At 45.4% G+C, this 17,852-nt stretch overlaps 1 protein-coding gene across 1 annotated transcript; it reads left to right on the plus strand.

The window, feature by feature from the left end:
- Nucleotides 1–91: 91 nt before the first annotated feature.
- MCM4 (minichromosome maintenance complex component 4) lies at nucleotides 92–16,392 on the plus strand. The gene is given in 17 exon segments (NM_001266203.2): nucleotides 92–203; nucleotides 320–403; nucleotides 708–872; nucleotides 1,242–1,405; nucleotides 1,494–1,595; nucleotides 1,946–2,041; nucleotides 2,122–2,217; nucleotides 3,755–3,893; nucleotides 5,342–5,562; nucleotides 7,225–7,345; nucleotides 9,598–9,857; nucleotides 10,324–10,689; nucleotides 11,154–11,281; nucleotides 12,647–12,854; nucleotides 14,205–14,433; nucleotides 14,901–15,034; nucleotides 16,156–16,392. Coding segments are annotated over 16 exon segments (2,592 nt in total). The 5' UTR covers nucleotides 92–203; nucleotides 320–333; the 3' UTR covers nucleotides 16,249–16,392.
- The last annotated feature ends 1,460 nt before the right edge of the window (nucleotides 16,393–17,852 follow it).

Genomic DNA, 17,852 nt, shown 5'->3' on the forward strand with positions numbered 1-17,852 from the left:
GTAGCACTGTCCCCCCCTACTGGTGCGCAGTGGCGCGTCCCGGAGGCGGAGCCATGCACGAGCGTCGCTGTGATTGGTGAGGCCCCGCCAGGGGCGGAGACGACCTTGCCGCCGGCGGGAACTCTGGGTCCCGTGGTTTGGGAGCGCGACTGGCCAGGTGGACCTGGAGCCTGCGAGCGTCCGCAAGCGGCCGCCTTTCCCCGGTAACCGCGCGTCGGCAGGGAGGGCGTGGCGCGGAGCCGGCTGGATCGTCCGCGCTGCGGAGCAGGGCAGGGAAGCCGGGAGGCAGGCCCGGCCCGAGCTTGTCCTTGTCGCGCAGGTACCCCGAGCGCCATGTCGTCCCCGGCGTCGACCCCGAGCCGCCGCGGCAGCCGGCGTGGAAGAACCACCCCAGCCCAGACGTGTGAGTCCCCCGAGCCGGGCCCACCACAGCCCCCGGCGCCGCCCTTTCTGCACTCTCTTGCCGCAACTGGCAGCGCTGGGTGGGTGCGCGGGCCCCGGGCGCTCAGCCTCGGGCTGGGCGCTGCCACCTGGTGCGCACAGACACCCACAGCAGGCTGTGGCCTGGGTGCTGCTTAATTCGATTGCCCATTTGCCTCTGTTTGGTTTGGTTCAGTGGTGAGTCATAATGCCCCAAGGGACAGACAAATCCGGGAATACCGGCCCTAAAAGTTCATGGCCATCTTTTCTGTTTTGTGTGACACAAGCTCGAAGTGAGGATGCCAGGTCATCTCCTTCTCAGAGACCTAGAGGCGAGGATTCCACCTCCACGGGGGAGTTGCAGCCGATGCCAACCTCGCCTGGAGGGGACCTACAGAGCCCTGTCGCGCAGGACGTGTTATTTTCCAGCCCTCCCCAAATGCATTCTTCAGGTGCGTGTCTGAAGATCTAGGTTATGCTGTGCTTGATACACAGCTGATGCTTTATCTGCTCAGGTTTACTGTCTTTATTACAGTTGTCATAATGCCTAAAGCATCCCCTCTGCACGAGTGAGCATATTCTGAACCAGAGGAGCTGAACAGAGTGCCGAAAATAATTGTTTTAGGGCTTAGTGAGCAGAATAAGCAGGTTCTTTGATGCTTTTCTTAATAGAACATTTAATAGTGCTCAGAATCTCAACCACCACAGGTTGCAATAAATACTCAAGTTTGCTGTGTGATTAGATGGTATAGGTCAACAGACAACATGCTGTAATTTCAGGTTTGATATACCACCAGAATTTCCTAATTTTGTTTTTATAGCTATCCCTCTTGACTTTGATGTTAGTTCACCACTGACATATGGCACTCCCAGCTCTCGGGTAGAGGGAACCCCAAGAAGTGGTGTTAGGGGCACACCTGTGAGACAGAGGCCTGACTTGGGCTCTGCGCAGAAGGGCCTGCAAGTGGATCTGCAGTCTGACGGGGTGAGTATGCAGTCTCCTGAAACCATCTTATGGCGGATATCATGTGGGTAACTCCATTTTCATGGTTCTGTCATGTTTTTCTGTGTAGGCAGCAGCAGAAGATATAGTGGCAAGTGAGCAGTCTCTAGGCCAAAAACTTGTGATCTGGGGAACAGATGTAAATGTGGCAACATGCAAAGAAAACTTTCAGGTGAGCTATATGTATTAAAATTACTTTGAGCTCTGAAAATGTTGGGAGACCGTGCTTATAACCTATATCGAAGTAACCATAATGACTAGAAGGGCCACCTGTGGTGGCTCACACCTATAATCCCAGCACTTTGGGAGGCCAAGGTGGGAGGATCACTTGAGGCCAGGAGTTTGATAGCAGCCTGACCAATATAGTGAGACTCCATCTCTAAATTAAATCTTAAAAAAGAAAAAGGAAGAAAAATATTTATTTCTGTCTCTTGATAGAGACATACTCCTAACTTTGTGTGTTTTTAGTAGTTGCCTGTTCCCAAATGCTATATGCCTGATATGTTTTCTCTCCACTTAAAGAGATTTCTTCAGCGATTTATTGACCCTCTGGCTAAAGAAGAAGAAAATGTTGGCATAGATATTACCGAACCTCTATACATGCAACGACTTGGGGAGGTAATCAGATACTCTTTAAATTCAAGTTGTGTGTTTTAAAATAGTTAGCAAAATATAACTTGTTCATTTTTATCTTGTAGATTAATGTAATTGGTGAGCCATTTTTAAATGTAAACTGTGAACACATCAAATCATTTGACAAAAATTTGTACAGACAACTCATCTCTTACCCACAGGTAAGAATTTAGCTTTGACCTTGATGAATTTTAGTAACTGTCCAGAAAGAATGTTTCCAGATAACACAAATTCCTCGGTAATGAAGATAGTATGCACAAACACTAAGAAAACCATGTATCATCTCCTTTGGATGGGTGTGGTGGCTCACACCTGTAATCCAAGCACTTTAGGATGCTAAGGCAAATGGATCACTTGAGGTCGGGAGTTCGAGACCAGCCTGGCCAACAAAGTGAAACCCCATCTCTACTAAAAAATACAAAAATTAGCCACATATGGTGGTGCGCACATGTAGTCCTAGCTACTCGGGAGGCTGAAGCGGAAGAATCACTTGAACCGAGGAGGCGGAGGTGCAGTGAGCCGAGATGACGCCACTGCTCTCCAGCCTGGGCAACACAGTGAAATTCCATCTCAAAAAAAAAAGGATCATCTCCTTTAAGATGAACTTTTTTTTTTTTTTTTTTTCACATTTTAATGTTCCTGAAAGTGGGATTTGTATTACTATCAATGACAGGTTATGGTTTACTGGGCAGTGTTTCTCATGTAGAAAAATGATGAATCTAACAACTATAGCTTCTTGGGTTTCATGAAGTAAGTTATCTTAAATGGAAATACTTTAACTGAATTGCATACTTCCTGCCGCTTTAAAAGAATATACTTATTGTACTGTAGACTTTAACTTTTTGGCCTCAGGTCAGTTTTTATTCATGAAGTATCAGCTCTGTTGACTCTGGGTGTGGTCTTTGAGGCAAGCAGACCTGGTTTTTGAATCTTGATTTTGCTGATTACTGGCTGCATAGCTTTAGTCAGGTTCCTTAACCAACCAAAAGCTGTTTCCTCATCTGTAAAATGGGAACCATATGTTAACAAATTTGGATAAATATAATTTAACTTACTTTGGTGTCACCGGGTGCGGTGGCTCATACCTGTGATCCCAGCACTTTGGGAGGCCAAGGCAGGCGGATCACCTGAGGTTGGGAGTTCAAGACCAGCCTGACCAACATGGAGAAACCCCATCTCTATTAAAAACACAAAATTAGCCAGGCGTAGTGGCACATGCCTGTAATCCCAGCTACTCAGGATGCTGAGGCAGGAGAATTGCTTGAATCCCAGAGGCAGAGGTTGCAGCAAGCCGAGATCATACCATTGCACTCCAGCCTGGGCAACAAGAGCAAAACTCTGCCTCAAAAAATAAAAATAAATAAATAACTTACTTTGGTATCATTTCATTATAGAAGGAAAATAATGAAAGCGTGAGGTCAAAATTTTTTTCCCTTCTAATAGAAAGCATAAAATATGCCAGTATACATCAAAAAGGCACTTTTATATAAATTATCAAATTTAACCCAATTGAGAATATGCGGAGATAGATAGTTCAGCATACCTAAATTTGAAAACAGCACGTGCATGATTCTTTAGGGTAATACTTTGGGGGCATGACATGTTGTCTTGTTTTTATACTTTGCTAATCTGACGTGCCTTTATTGTATTTAACACTGAGATATGAATACAAATACATCTTCATATTTATTTTTACAGGAAGTTATTCCAACTTTTGACATGGCTGTCAATGAAATTTTCTTTGACCGTTACCCTGACTCAATCTTAGAACATCAGATTCAAGTAAGACCATTCAACGCATTGAAGACTAAGAATATGAGAAACCTGAATCCAGAAGGTAATGTATTTTTCATAGGATTACTTTTGTTGAAGGAAAATGCCTTACATGAAAATAGCCTTGTTTCATCAGGAAACTATGAAAGAAGTAATTGGTGGTGGTAGTCAAGGTGATGGATTATAAATTGTCAAAATAATACAGATTCAGTTATCCTGTATACTTGTGAACCCCATATACTTTTTGAATTTAATTGAAGTTTCTGATATAAGAGATTGACTATTGGCTGGGCGTGGTGGCTCACGCCTATAATCCCAGCACTTCAGGAGAACAAGGCAGGCAGATCACCTGAGGTCAAGAGTTCCAGACCAGTCTGGCCAACGTGACAAAACCCCTTTACTAAAAATACAAAAATTACCAGGGCATGGTGGCACACGCCTATAGTCCCAGCTACTCTTGGGAGGTTGAGGCAGGAGAATCACTTGAACCCGGGAGGCAGAGGTTGCACTGAGCCGAGGTTGTGCCATTGCACTCCAGCCTGGGTGACAGAATGAGACTCTGTCTCAAAAAAAGAAAAAAAAAATAGATTTTAAAGACTTGAGGATCACTTGAGGCCAGGAGTTTGAGACCAACTTGGGTGACTTAAGAGACTCCAAGAAGAAATTAGCAAGGCACAGTGGCTCATGCATGTAATCCTACCACTTTGGGAGGCTGAGGTGATGGGCTTATTTGAGCCTGGCAGCTTGAAGCTACGGTGAGCCGTAATTGCACCACTGTACTCCAGCCTGGGCAACAGGTTAAAACCCCATCTCAACAACAGCAAAATTGTAGAGGTCTCATGAATCAGTGGCAGGATAGGGTGATCTTCATGGCTAGCAGTGGCTAACTACAGGCCAGAACAGGGCAGCTCATCTGAAACCAGCAGGGGAAATTAGTTGGGGGCAGTGGGACCTTCAAAGGGGAAAAGTTGTCTGTCAGGAAAGGTTCAAATAATAAAGGAAACAAGCAAGAGTGAAAGATCAGACCATCTAAGGGGTTCTATGTGGATAGTAATGACTGTAAAGTATAGAGGAATTTTTCCTCTGCCAGGTGCTCTTACTAGTCTTGAAGTACACTGTCACATTCAGTCCTTGGCTCTGGGGTAGGTCCTGATACCACCCCATTCTATAGAGGACACAAAATGTGCACAGAGAGGCTAGGGTTGGGTCTCAGTCCAGGCTGTCTGGCTTTTTTCCTGATACAGCAGGGTGTCATAAAGGAGGCTGGGTGAGTGAGGCAGGAGGCAGGGAGGAGGGTAGTCAGACAAGAAGGGAGCAAGGGATGCCTGCTGGACAGGGGCCAGAGGTTCGCTGGGCTTGAGAATCTCCTGAAGACATACCCTGCAGACGACTGGACACAGAAAGGTCACCCTAGGCAGACTTGTGGGCACCCAGCACCTGCCTGTGATCCCAGCTATTCCTAGACCTCTGCACCTCAGATCAGGTGTGCTGACCTCTCTTCTCCCCTCACAGACATTGATCAGCTCATCACCATCAGCGGCATGGTGATCAGGACATCCCAGCTGATTCCCGAGATGCAGGAGGCCTTCTTCCAATGCCAAGTGTGTGCCCACACGACCCGGGTGGAGATGGACCGCGGCCGCATTGCGGAGCCCAGCGTGTGCGGGCGCTGCCACACCACCCACAGCATGGCACTCATCCACAACCGCTCCCTCTTCTCTGACAAGCAGATGGTGCGCAGCCACCCTGGCCCCCCAGGCTATGCTTTGCCTGTCTGTATCCTCAAAAGCCGACTATAACTTGTCCCTCGGACCCTGAGCCTCACTTCCCGAATGGCATCCATCCCTCTCTGGTCTTGTGGGTTTCATTAGTGGCCTATGGGCTAAATACGCAGAGCACACAAAGGCCCTGCTTCAGGGCACTGTCCCTGTGCGGTTGCCAGTAGTACTGTCTGTTGTTAGAGACGTCATATTTTCATGGCCTAAAATGCTTCAAACATTTGAGATGAGAATACTTAGTTAAATGTCGTTCTGCGGTTTTTCCATTGGTAAAGGATGGAGGAATTTTTCTGAAATTTTTTCACAAATTTTATTGTCTAAGAAGTTTGGTCTTTTTCGGCTGGGCTTGGTGGCTCACGCCTGTAATCCCAGCACTTTGGGTGGCCGAGGCGGGCGGATCACAAGGTCAGGAGATCGAGACCATCCTGGCTAACGGTGAAACCCTGTCACTACTAAAAAAAAAAAAAATACAAAAAAATTAGCCAGGCATGGTGGCGGGCGCCTGTAGTCTCAGCTACTCGGGAGGCTGAGGCAGGAGAATGGCAGGAACCCAGGAGGCAGAGCTTGCCGTGAGCTGAGATTGCACCACTGCACTCCAGCCTGGGCAACAGTGAGACTGTCTCAAAAAGAAAAAAAAAGTTTGCCCTTTTTTCTCTCTATTCGTGAAATTGTAAGATGAAGTTACTAAAATGACAGAAATAAGTGAGGGGAAGGTAGAAAATTGCTTATTTACTGTGATTGTAACTGTAAAGATGTGGGAGGACAGAATTTGAGTTTTTCTGTGACAGTGTGTGCATGGTTTCTTTAATGTTGCATGAGACAGAGCTGGAGACAGAAAGGCAGGCACCTTGTTCCCCAGGAGCATATGGCCTCCTATTCTCAGAATCCTGCAGGCCCCCAAAGTGGCTTAGAGAAAAGCCCAGCAGCCTTAGGCCTCTCAGAGGGTACCTGGTTTGGAAAGGCCTTCCTCGACCCTGCTTTATGAAAAGCATCTCAGCTTCCCCCACCACAGCTCCCTACATTCCTTCCCCTGTTTTGTTGCTGTCTGCTGCATTTGTCACTGTCACATGTTATGTGCTCATTTTTCTGTATATTATCTGCCCCTTCCACTCCATGAGGCAGGGAACATTGTTCACTATCGGGTCCCTGACACCTAGGATGGGCTGTAGCACAAGCTGGGTGCGCCACAGATACCTGTTAGATGAGTGGATGCAGGCAGGGTTGTGAGGTGCGCAGGCATGCCCGACAGTGGGCCTTAAGAATGTGTGTTGCAGCCGGGCATAGTGGCATGCGCTTGTAATCCCAGCTACTCGGGAGGCTGAGGCAGGAGAATCACTTGAACCTGGGAGGTGGAGGTTGCGGTGAGCTGAGATCGCACCATTGCACTCCAGCCTGGGCAATAAGTGAAACCCCATCTCAAAAAAAAAAAAAATGTATGCTGCTCTACCCAGGAGATCTAGAAGTAACTTCTAAAGCATTAATGAGAAACATGGACAAACATTTATGCGGGGATATGCACTGCAGCCTTACATGGCGAAAGCAGTACAAAGACATGCAGATTTTTGTCCTCCTGCACTCTCTTTGTGGCCCACATGTTCTCTGTTTGCTGCCCTTCAGATCAAGCTTCAAGAGTCTCCAGAAGACATGCCTGCAGGGCAGACACCACATACAGTCATCCTATTTGCTCACAATGATCTGGTTGACAAGGTTCAGCCTGGGGACAGAGTGAATGTTACAGGTAAGAGTGTAGGTTTGCATCAGCACTTTAGCATGTCTGTCTTGTTTTCAATGCTGTGCTTTAGTGAGTCATTGGACTCAGTCACAGGTCCAGTTCTGCCTGCAGTTGTCACTGCATGTCTTTGAGACTGTGGGGTATATCCCCAGTTTATCTGCCACCTTTTTAACTGAGTACCACTGCCCAGCGTCATGAAATTGTTCAGTTCTTCTCAAACTTGAATGTTGGAACTCATGGTTTGTGCGGTCACTCGCCTCTTGATATCTCAGTATCCTGGAACTATGTGTGTCTCAAGTCAGTACTGTTGGCATCATGAGACAGCAGCCTCAGATAGGCTGGTATGGGTAGAGTTTGAGTTATGCCATTAGCTAAGTATTATCAATGCTGGAGTTGTAAGTAATTTTTACTTATTTCCCAAATGTGTAGCCAGGGGTTAACATTTGTTTGTTACAGAGAAGAATGAGTCAGAGTGACTTGTTTCCATGTATAGAAGCTGAGGTTCAGGGATGCATAGACAGCAGTAGCTCAGATGCCACGGTAAATCAGGACCCAGGACTCCTTCTCTTGCTGCCACGAGAGTGTTCTTTGCACAGCACCACATGAGTGTGGCAGTCTTCCTTTTGAATCTGTAGAGTCACAATAGATTTTGGTTGGCGGCAAGGGAGTGTTGATGGCAGCACAGTTCTTCATTGATGGGCAAGGTGGCAACGGTCACAGAGTGCCTGAATCTGCTCCTGAGCGGAGAGCCTGGGGCACACCACGCATCGGCCTTTGTCTTCAGTGAGGCAGTGCTCACCCTGTTTCTTCCCCAGTGTGAAGTCCCGCAGTTGTCACTGGCAGTCTTCTGTTGTAAAAGTACTTGTAGTCATTGAGAATTAAAATAATGCGTAGTCTTTAGTGAGTGACGTGCATATTTCCAGTCCTGCTACCCTGAAACCTTTGATAAAGTATTTAATCCAATATTTTAGTTTCCTCACCTACAAAGTGGAGTTAATGTGATGATACATGTGTGAGAGTATTTGGGGCCTAGGGGCTGTGGAAAGTGCTGTGTAGATATGAAATAAGTATCAATGCTGCTCTGTGAGATAAATCATCATGGGCCACTTTAAACATAGTCGTCCATCCCTAGCCTATATTGGAGTGAAGAATAGTGTGTATTCTAAGAATGCATGTAAACTGGTTTGTTGTGTTAAATAAGAATTACACCAACCCACTAAATGAGCAAGACTCTGTGCCATTGTGTTGAGATAGCTGTAAGGGGGAAAGGCCGGACTTTCTCCAAAAGCTGCAGGAATCAGCCTAGAGTTAAAGGCTTCTGGTTTGAAATCCAGAAAAGACGAATATCAGATCAGACTTCTGTATGTGGGGAGCCTGCCTTCCAGAAGAATGCATGATTTGCATGCTTTTGTCAGGGGTGGTGGGCGGGGGGTGGGACCTAGTCTAGTTTTAATGGCTGGAGGATTTTAGCATTTTGTTGAAGTCAAGTAAGTGCTAAGCAGATTCTGTACACTCAACTTAGGGAAGTAAAAATACTGCTTATTAAATACAACCACAAACCCAGCATTGAGCCAGAAGCACAGCAGCTCCATTTCACCCTCAGGGTGACTATGCCCGTGGAGGTGCTCATGTAGCTACAGTTGCCCTGGAGCACTGCTGACTAGTGGGCCCAGGTGAACACGTCCTCGGCTCTGTCATTTACAGAAACCTTGATTCTTTCTCTTTTTGTTTTGTTTTTGAGAGAAGAGTTTCGCTCTTGTTGCCCAGGCTGGAGTCCAATGGCAGGATCTTGGCTCACCGCAACCTCCACCTCCTAGGTTCAAGCCATTCTCCTGCATCAGCCTCCTTAGTAGCTGGGATTAAAGGCGTGTGCCACCACGCCTGGCTAATTTTTATATTTTTAATAGAGACAGGGTTCTCCATGTTGATTAGGGTGGTCTCGAGCTCCTAACCTCAGGTAATCCGCCTGCCTCAGTCTCCCAAAGTTCTAGGAATACAGACATGAGCCACCTGGGTTCTTTCGAGCTTGTCCGTTTCCTGCTGCTGTTTCCCCGCTTGCTCAGTAGGCGGGAGCTTTGCAATGTGGGTCTGAGTCCTGGGCTTGGGAGGGTCATTTAAGAGATGGTGGAGCTCACCTTTCCAGGGCCAGCCCAGTGTGGTGCCTCGCTCTGAAGTGCACCTGTTGCCTACGCTGGTTGCTGAGCCACTCGGAGGAAGATATGGGAAGGTAAAAGTGCATCTCCTGGTTGTGCCCTCAGGCATCTATCGAGCAGTGCCTATTCGAATCAATCCAAGAGTGAGTAATGTGAAGTCTGTCTACAAAACCCACATTGATGTCATTCATTATCGGAAAACGGATGCAAAACGTCTGCATGGCCTTGATGAAGAAGCAGAACAGAAACTTTTTTCAGAGAAACGTGTGGAATTGCTTAAGGAACTTTCCAGGAAACCAGACATTTATGAGAGGCTTGCTTCAGCCTTGGCTCCAAGCATTTATGAACATGAAGATATAAAGAAGGTAACAGTGGATTTTAAACTAGGGGTTGGGATTTACAGTTCTTTAGAATCAAATAGTATAAACATCCACTCCGCCACTTAAGCCATTTGCCATAAAGGATGCAAGCTGTGGCCTGTTAGAGCAAGTGCTGGCAACCGGACTTGCCATTGGTTGAGGAGAGTCATAGCATTGTCTATCCTCATCTCTGCTCTAAACTTAAGTTTCTAAACAGAAGAGGCCACACAGTATCAGAATAGGGAGAGGGACTTGCATGGCCATCATTCTGGCATAATGATGGGTGCTGATGAATAAATTGGTCAGTGATAACTTAGAGCATATCAAGCACTTTCAGGAGCCTTTTTATACCTTCCTGCGATTTCCGAATTGTAGTTCTTTATAGAGAGAAAAGTACCTCTAAAGTTTAAACTACATCTCAGTTACTGTGCAGAAAATGAATGTTTAGACATGTCTCTGTTTGATTATTTAGGGAATTTTGCTTCAGCTCTTTGGCGGGACAAGGAAGGATTTTAGTCACACTGGAAGGGGCAAATTTCGGGCTGAGATCAACATCTTGCTGTGTGGTGACCCTGGTACCAGCAAGTCCCAGCTGCTGCAGTACGTGTACAACCTCGTCCCCAGGGGCCAGTACACTTCTGGGAAGGGCTCCAGTGCAGTTGGCCTTACTGCGTACGTAATGAAAGACCCTGAGACAAGGCAGCTGGTCCTGCAGACAGGTGCCCTTGTCCTCAGTGACAACGGCATCTGCTGTATCGATGAGTTCGACAAGATGAATGAAAGTACAAGATCGGTATTGCATGAAGTCATGGAACAGCAGACTCTGTCCATTGCAAAGGTGAGTTGCCTTCTCCACTGTGAATGTGGACATGTTTAAAATACGTGGACCCTTGAAAGACAGCGTATGTGGAACTGTGCTGTGCTACCTTGGTTCTAACTTGGGGAGATTGATATGTGCTTTTCACATCATATTTCAGCTAAATCTCTACATATCTTCAACAGGATATCATGTTTTGTCTTTATTGCTGTACTAGCCTTGAATTTGTCCTAAAGCTCTTGCAAGGTGCCTGCTTCCTGAGAAAGACGTGGTTATAGCACGCATTCATCTAAACTCAGTCCTTGTCATGAATCTGAGGACAAGGCTTATCCAGGTGAACTGCTGAAGTCAGTAAAGGCAACATGGCTCAGGCAATAGAAATGCTGTAGAGGGAATATGGGTTTAGTAGGTGGCCGGGCAAAGATGGTACTTGTTAATTGCCAGCGTCAGGGAGAGGCTTCTAACCGCACTGTTTTCTCTGATAGGCTGGGATCATCTGTCAGCTCAATGCACGCACCTCTGTCCTGGCAGCAGCAAATCCCATTGAGTCTCAGTGGAATCCTAAAAAAACAACCATTGAAAACATCCAGCTGCCTCATACTTTATTATCAAGGTATTAAAACAGATTTTTATTTTGTTCATTTGTAGAATATTCAGGGTGAGATTGAAAAGGAGCTACTAAGATTCAGCAACTGCTAATGGAAACTCTTCACTCTTATCAAGATGTTTCAAATTTGGTTGGTCAAGAGTTTTCACGACAAGGATGATGCGTGTTTTCATTTGATTTTGAAGCAGTTGGGATGTTTCCCTCCCACGCCATTTTCACATGGCTGTCACTCACTACCCTTAGTCCTAAAGCCACTGCTGAGAGTCAACAGAGAACAACTCTGTACCGTAGATGAGGCTCTGAAAAGTTAGATTTATTAAAGTGCAATCACATAATCTTCACTCTCAGCCCCACTACAAATATTGGACATTTTTCATAAATGGATTTTAGGTTTTAATTACTTGCTTTTTTTTTTTTTTTTTTTACAAAAGTTTTTTTCCCCAAAAAACAGTTGAATGTGTTTTCATTCAAATCTTTCCATTGTCAGCCAGGTACAGTGACTCACACCTGTAATCCCAGCACTTTGGGAGGCTGAGGTGGCTGGAGCGCCTGAGCTTTGAGGCCACCCTGGGCAACTTGATGAAACCCCGTCTCTACTAAAATACAAAAAATTAGCCAGGTGTGGTGGTACATGCCTGTAATCCCAGCTGCTCAGGAGGCTGAGGAGGCACAAGAAATGAGCCAATGGGAGTGGAGATTGCAGTGAGCTGAAATCATACCACTTCACTCTAGCTTGGGCTATAGAGTGAGACTGTCTCAAAAAAAAAAAAAAAAACCCCAACAACTTTCCATCGTCAAAATCATAGAAACCTTCCCCTAAGGGAAGTCTTCCTTTGACTCAGCTGATTGGTCCCCAGCCGTTCCCTGGGCTGACCTAAGGGCTAGGGACAGCACAGGGTGAGTGAGGTGAATGGATGGACACAAAGGCCCTTTCCACGCCAGGCAAAGATGCTTCTCCCTGCGGGTGCTCACAGGATGCACATTCACTGCACATCTGTGGTGCTTGAGCAGTCTTTAGTATGTCGTTTGTAGGTGTATTGGTGTCTCAACTAGGAAAACAGTTTTTTGTTGTTGTTGTTTTGTTTTTTTGAGACAGAGTCTCCCTCTGTTGGCCAGGCTGGAGTGCAGTGGCGCAAACTTGGCTCACCGCAGCCTTCGCCTCCCAGGTTCAAGCAATTGTCCTGCCTCAGCCTCCCGAGTAGCTGGGATTACAGGCACGCGCCACCACTCCTGGCTAATTTTTGTATTTTTAGTAGAGACAAGGTTTCGCCGTGTTGGCCAAGCTGGTCTCAAGCTACCAACCTCAGGTGATCCACCCACCTCGGTCTCAAAAGATACTGGAAAAACAGTATTTTTACTTTGTTTTCTTAGGTTTGATTTGATCTTCCTCATGCTGGACCCTCAGGACGAAGCCTATGACAGGCGTCTGGCTCACCACCTGGTCTCACTGTACTACCAGAGTGAGGAGCAGGCAGAGGAGGAGCTCCTGGACATGGCGGTGCTGAAGGACTACATTGCCTATGCACACAGCACCATCATGCCGCGGCTAAGTGAGGAAGCCAGCCAGGCTCTCATCGAGGTAACCCTGCTGAAAAAAGGCTTACTGTGCCTGTAGCCCACAGCATTAATGTAATCGACCAATCATCTCCTTTAAAATATTAATTATTTTGTTAAGAATAACATACTGTTTTCTTCCTTTTTTTGAGATGGAGCCTGACTCTGTTGCCCAGGCTGGAGTGCAGTAGCGTGATCTTGGCTTACTGCAGCCTACGGCCTGTGCTTCCGGGTTCAAGCGATTCTCCTGCCTCAGCCTCCCTACTAGCTAGGATTACAGGTGCCCACCACCACTCCCGGCTAATTTTTGTATTTTTAGTAGAGACGGAGTTTCACCATGTTGGCCAGGCTGGTCTTGAATTCCTGACCTCAAGTGATGCGCCAGCCTCTGCCTCCCAAAGTGTTAGGATTACAGGCATGAGCCACCATGCCTGGCCTAAGAATAACATACTATTTTTTATAACTGTTTATTGTTTCCTCCCATATTACAGAATTGACTTTACCAAATGTTGCAAAAGGGGGAAATAGTTCATTTATGTAGGTAGTACACACACTTTATGTGTTTAAATACTTACAAGCATAGTGAATTTAAGATCAAAGACCTGGTTTCAAATAGAGGCAATACTGCATAGTAATTTGGAAACTGAAAAAGTCATCCAGTTTCTGTAAGCTTCCTTTTGCTTGTAAAAAACAGATTGAGCAGTCTTTTAGGTTCGTTTTTCAGCATCCTTGTACATGAACTGAAGTGCACAATGGCACATTTAGGTTATTTGAGCATTGTGATATTAAGAAAGTTCCTGGTGCTTTGATGAGCTTTACATCCTAACTGAGCTCCCAAAAATGCTAAGATGAAAGTTACAGACATTATGTAATTTTTTTGTGTGTCATAGTCTTGAGGGTTGTTCATGAAGAAATAAGACTGTGTCATCTGTATGTGAAATTGATACAACTTACCTTTGCAGCATTTTCCCAGCAGTCCTTATGTGCCCCATGTGAGCACTTGTCACAGACAGACCCTGATTCTCCCTATGAGTCGTCACAGCCTGCTCCTTTCCCCACATGCCACATTGCTTTCCTCTGCCATGCCATGCCCATCTCTGTTCTTCAGAGCTACGTTAGATGCCACCCTCTCCAAGTATTCTTCCTGAGCATCTCCCAGTTGGAATATGTTCACCCACCACTGCACGCTGAACGTTGACTTCTTCACCTGGGATTTCTGTGGTCTGTGTAGCCTCTACCACTTGATGAGCTCCAGGGCCCAGGACCATATCTGAGTTCCATTTACTTAATGGAAGCCTAAGTGTTCAAAATTCAACCACAAAACTAAAGTTGTTGTCACCAAGGAGGTTTGTTTTTGTTTTTCTACCTACAATAGGCTTATGTAGACATGAGGAAGATTGGCAGTAGCCGGGGAATGGTTTCTGCATATCCTCGACAGCTAGAGTCATTAATCCGCTTAGCAGAAGCCCATGCTAAAGTAAGATTGTCTAACAAAGTTGAAGCCATTGATGTGGAAGAAGCCAAACGCCTCCATCGGGAAGCTCTAAAGCAGTCTGCAACTGATCCCCGGACTGGCATCGTGGACATATCTATTCTTACTACAGGTTCGTTATTTTCAGGGAGCAGAAAAGCTTTTGAAAATTATTTCAATATGTATGTAGTTCATATGTCAGATTTAAGCTAACAGTTAAATCATTTGAAACAGAAGTTCTTAACCTTTTTTGGATTGGGACCCCTTTGAGAGTCTGATGAAAGTTGCCCTTTAATCTTATCTTGATATAGTTTTAAGGAGATTCTGTCTCTTCGACGGTCTGGGAAGTTTTGTTAGAGAAGTTGTTTGTTTCTTAGCAGCAGCTGCTTGCTGCACAGATGTGTATACTGTTTCCACGGAAAGCGACAGCTAGTGGCTTACAGAAAATTCCAAATAATTCAAAACTCATTCCCTTCAAATGTACTCAGCCCCTGTCCCCTTACCTTTCTAGATGATACTACTAAAGGAATATTTTTGAGAATTTGAAACATTTCATTTCATAATAGCAAAAATGTTTTCATTGATTTCTTTTTAAATCAGGGATGAGTGCCACCTCTCGTAAACGGAAAGAAGAATTAGCTGAAGCATTGAAAAAGCTTATTTTATCTAAGGGCAAAACACCGGCTCTAAAATACCAGCAACTTTTTGAAGATATTCGGGGACAATCTGACATAGTAAGTGTTTATATGTATTTTTTGTTTGATAGAAGTTTCTCTTTTTCCTTAATATTGCTTTTGGGTTTTTTTCCTTTATTTATTAAATAATAAATACAGATAAGAATGAAGAAAAGGAAGATGAACCATAAGCCATCATCAAGAAATAATCACAATTAAAATTTTTGGCTGAGTGCAGTAGCTCATGCCTGTAATCTCATTTGGGACTTAGGCGGATCACTTGAGGCCAGGAGTTTGAAACCAGCCTGACCAATATGGTAAAACCCTGTCTCTATTAAAAATACAAAAATTAGCCGGGCGCGGTGGCTCACGCCTGTAATCCCAGCACTTTGGGAGGCCGAGGCGGGCGGATCACAAGGTCAGGAGATCGAGACCACGGTGAAACCCCGTCTCTACTAAAAATAGAAAAAAATTAGCCGGGCGCGGTTGTGGGCGCCTGTAGTCCCAGCTACTCGGGAGGCTGAGGCAGGAGAATGGCGTGAACCCGGGAGGCGGAGCTTGCAGTGAGCCGAGATTGCGCCACTGCACTCCAGCCTGGGTGACAGAGCAAGACTCCGTCTCAAAAAAAAAAAAATACAAAAATTATCTGGGTGCAGTGATGAGCACCTGAAATCCTAGCTACTCAGGAGGCTGAGGCAGGAAGATTGCTTGAACCCGGGAGGCAGAGGTTGCAGTAAGCTGAGATCCTGCCACTGCACTCCAGCCTGGGCAATAGAGTAAAACTCCATCTCAAAACAAAAGAAAAAAAATTGTTCTGCCCCTTTTATAGTTGTTATAAGTTTGTTTTAGGAATGAAATATTTGAGTGTTATTTTGTAAGTAAGTAAGGTGAGTTGTTTAGTGAATAAAACTATGCAGGCTTTCAGTGCTGGTCCACTTTCCATCTCTATGTTGTCACTGAGAGGGCAGAGTTGATAGTTACAACATGGACTATACAGATGCCAAGTCTACCATATGGACCATCTGGCCACTCCACTGCTGATTTAGAGCATAAGGCATGTGTACAGCCACCAAAAAGAGAAAGATTCTGGGTTGTACTTTAACATTAAAATTATGGTGTCTCTAACAGGTAAAGGAGGGACTTGACATGTAAAATATTTATTTTCTTTCTCTTCCCCACAGGCAATCACTAAAGATATGTTTGAAGAAGCACTGCGTGCCCTGGCAGATGATGACTTCCTGACGGTGACTGGGAAGACCGTGCGCTTGCTCTAAAGCCTTGTGAGCAAGGAAGGCTGCCTGCATGTCCTGCTTGCTGCATGCCACACGGGTGTGGCCTGCATCTCAGTTGGCCGCCATCAGTGTAAATAGAGCTTAAAGTCGTGGTTTGGCTACATAAAAATTTCTAACTTGGTTCAATATTTGTAGTGAAGTATCTGTTTTCTTTTTCTTTTTTTTTTTTTTCCACATTATAAATAAAAATACTATGTCGGCCGGGCACGGTGGTTCACGCCTTTAATCCCAGCACTTTGGGAGGCCGAGGTGGGTGGATCACGAGGTCAGGAGTTCAAGACCAGCCTAGCCAAGATGATGGAACCCATCTCTATTAAAGATACAAAAAATTAGCCGGGCATGGTGGCACACGCCTGTAATCCCAGCTACTCAGGAGGCTGAGGCAGGAGAATCGCTTGAACCCAGGTGGCAGAGGTTGCAGTGAGCCAAGATCACACCACTGCACTACAGCCTCAGCGACAGAGTGAGACACTGTCTCCAAAAAAAAAAAAAATACTGCCGGGCGCGGTGGCTCAAGCCTGTAATCCCAGCACTTTGGGAGGCCAAGACGGGCGGATCACGAGGTCAGGAGATCAAGACCAGCCTGGCTAACATGATGAAACTCCGTCTCTACCAAAAAAATACAAAAAACTAGCTGGGCGAGGTGGCGGGTGCCTGTAGTCCCAGCTACTTGGGAGGCTGAGGCAGGAGAATGGCGTAAAACCGGGAGGCGGAGCTTGCAGTGAGCTGAGATCCGGTCACTGCACTCCAGCCTGGGCGACAGAGCAAGACTCTGTCTCAAAAAAAAAAAAAAAAAAAAAAAAAAGTACGCCAATTTTCAAACATAACTGTAGAGATTATTTTCAAGTGCCATTTTATAGTATAGCAACAGGGCTTTTACTCTGTGTATGCACAGATACAGTCTGGGGCATGGTTTCTCATGGCCATCATCAATATGCTTAAGGATTTGATGACAGGCATAGCCAGGGCATATCACCTCAGTGGTAAAGGGCTAGAGCCTCTCTTTTTTACAGCACTTTTTTTGTTTGTTTGTTTGTTTTTGAGACAGGATCTCACTCTGTCACCCTGGCTAGAGTACACTGGTACAATCATGGCTCAATGCAGCCTTAATCTCCTGGGCTCAGGTGTATGTCATCATGCCTGGCTGCTTTTTGTATTTTTTGGTAGAGACAAGATTTCACCATGTTGCCCAGGCTGCAAGCTATCTGCCTGGGCTCAAGCAATCTGCCCACCTCAGCTTCTGGAAGTGCTGGGATTAGAGGTGTGAGCCACTGCACATAGCCTTTGTTTCATTTTTTATTTTTTATTTTTTGAGAGGTATAATTCTTTCTAGAGGTTTTTTTCTCATGGCTACTATTAGATCAGGAATGGGTGATTGGAGATTATTAGATTCTAGGTTAACTTCTACCCCTTTACCCTAATACATAAAACTTTTTCCTAAATAAATTATAGAAGGAATAATACTTGGTTATCTGGCATTATTTTTCATTAAGGAAAAAGCTTTACTAACCACTACGTTCATGGAAATTTGTAGTAGTAAATATTTGATAGGTCATAAAAAACACCATAATACAACAAATCTCGTT

The sequence above is a fragment of the Macaca mulatta genome, chromosome 8 (genome assembly GCF_049350105.2).
Source record: "Macaca mulatta isolate MMU2019108-1 chromosome 8, T2T-MMU8v2.0, whole genome shotgun sequence".
In the NCBI taxonomy this organism is placed as follows: domain Eukaryota; kingdom Metazoa; phylum Chordata; class Mammalia; order Primates; family Cercopithecidae; genus Macaca; species Macaca mulatta.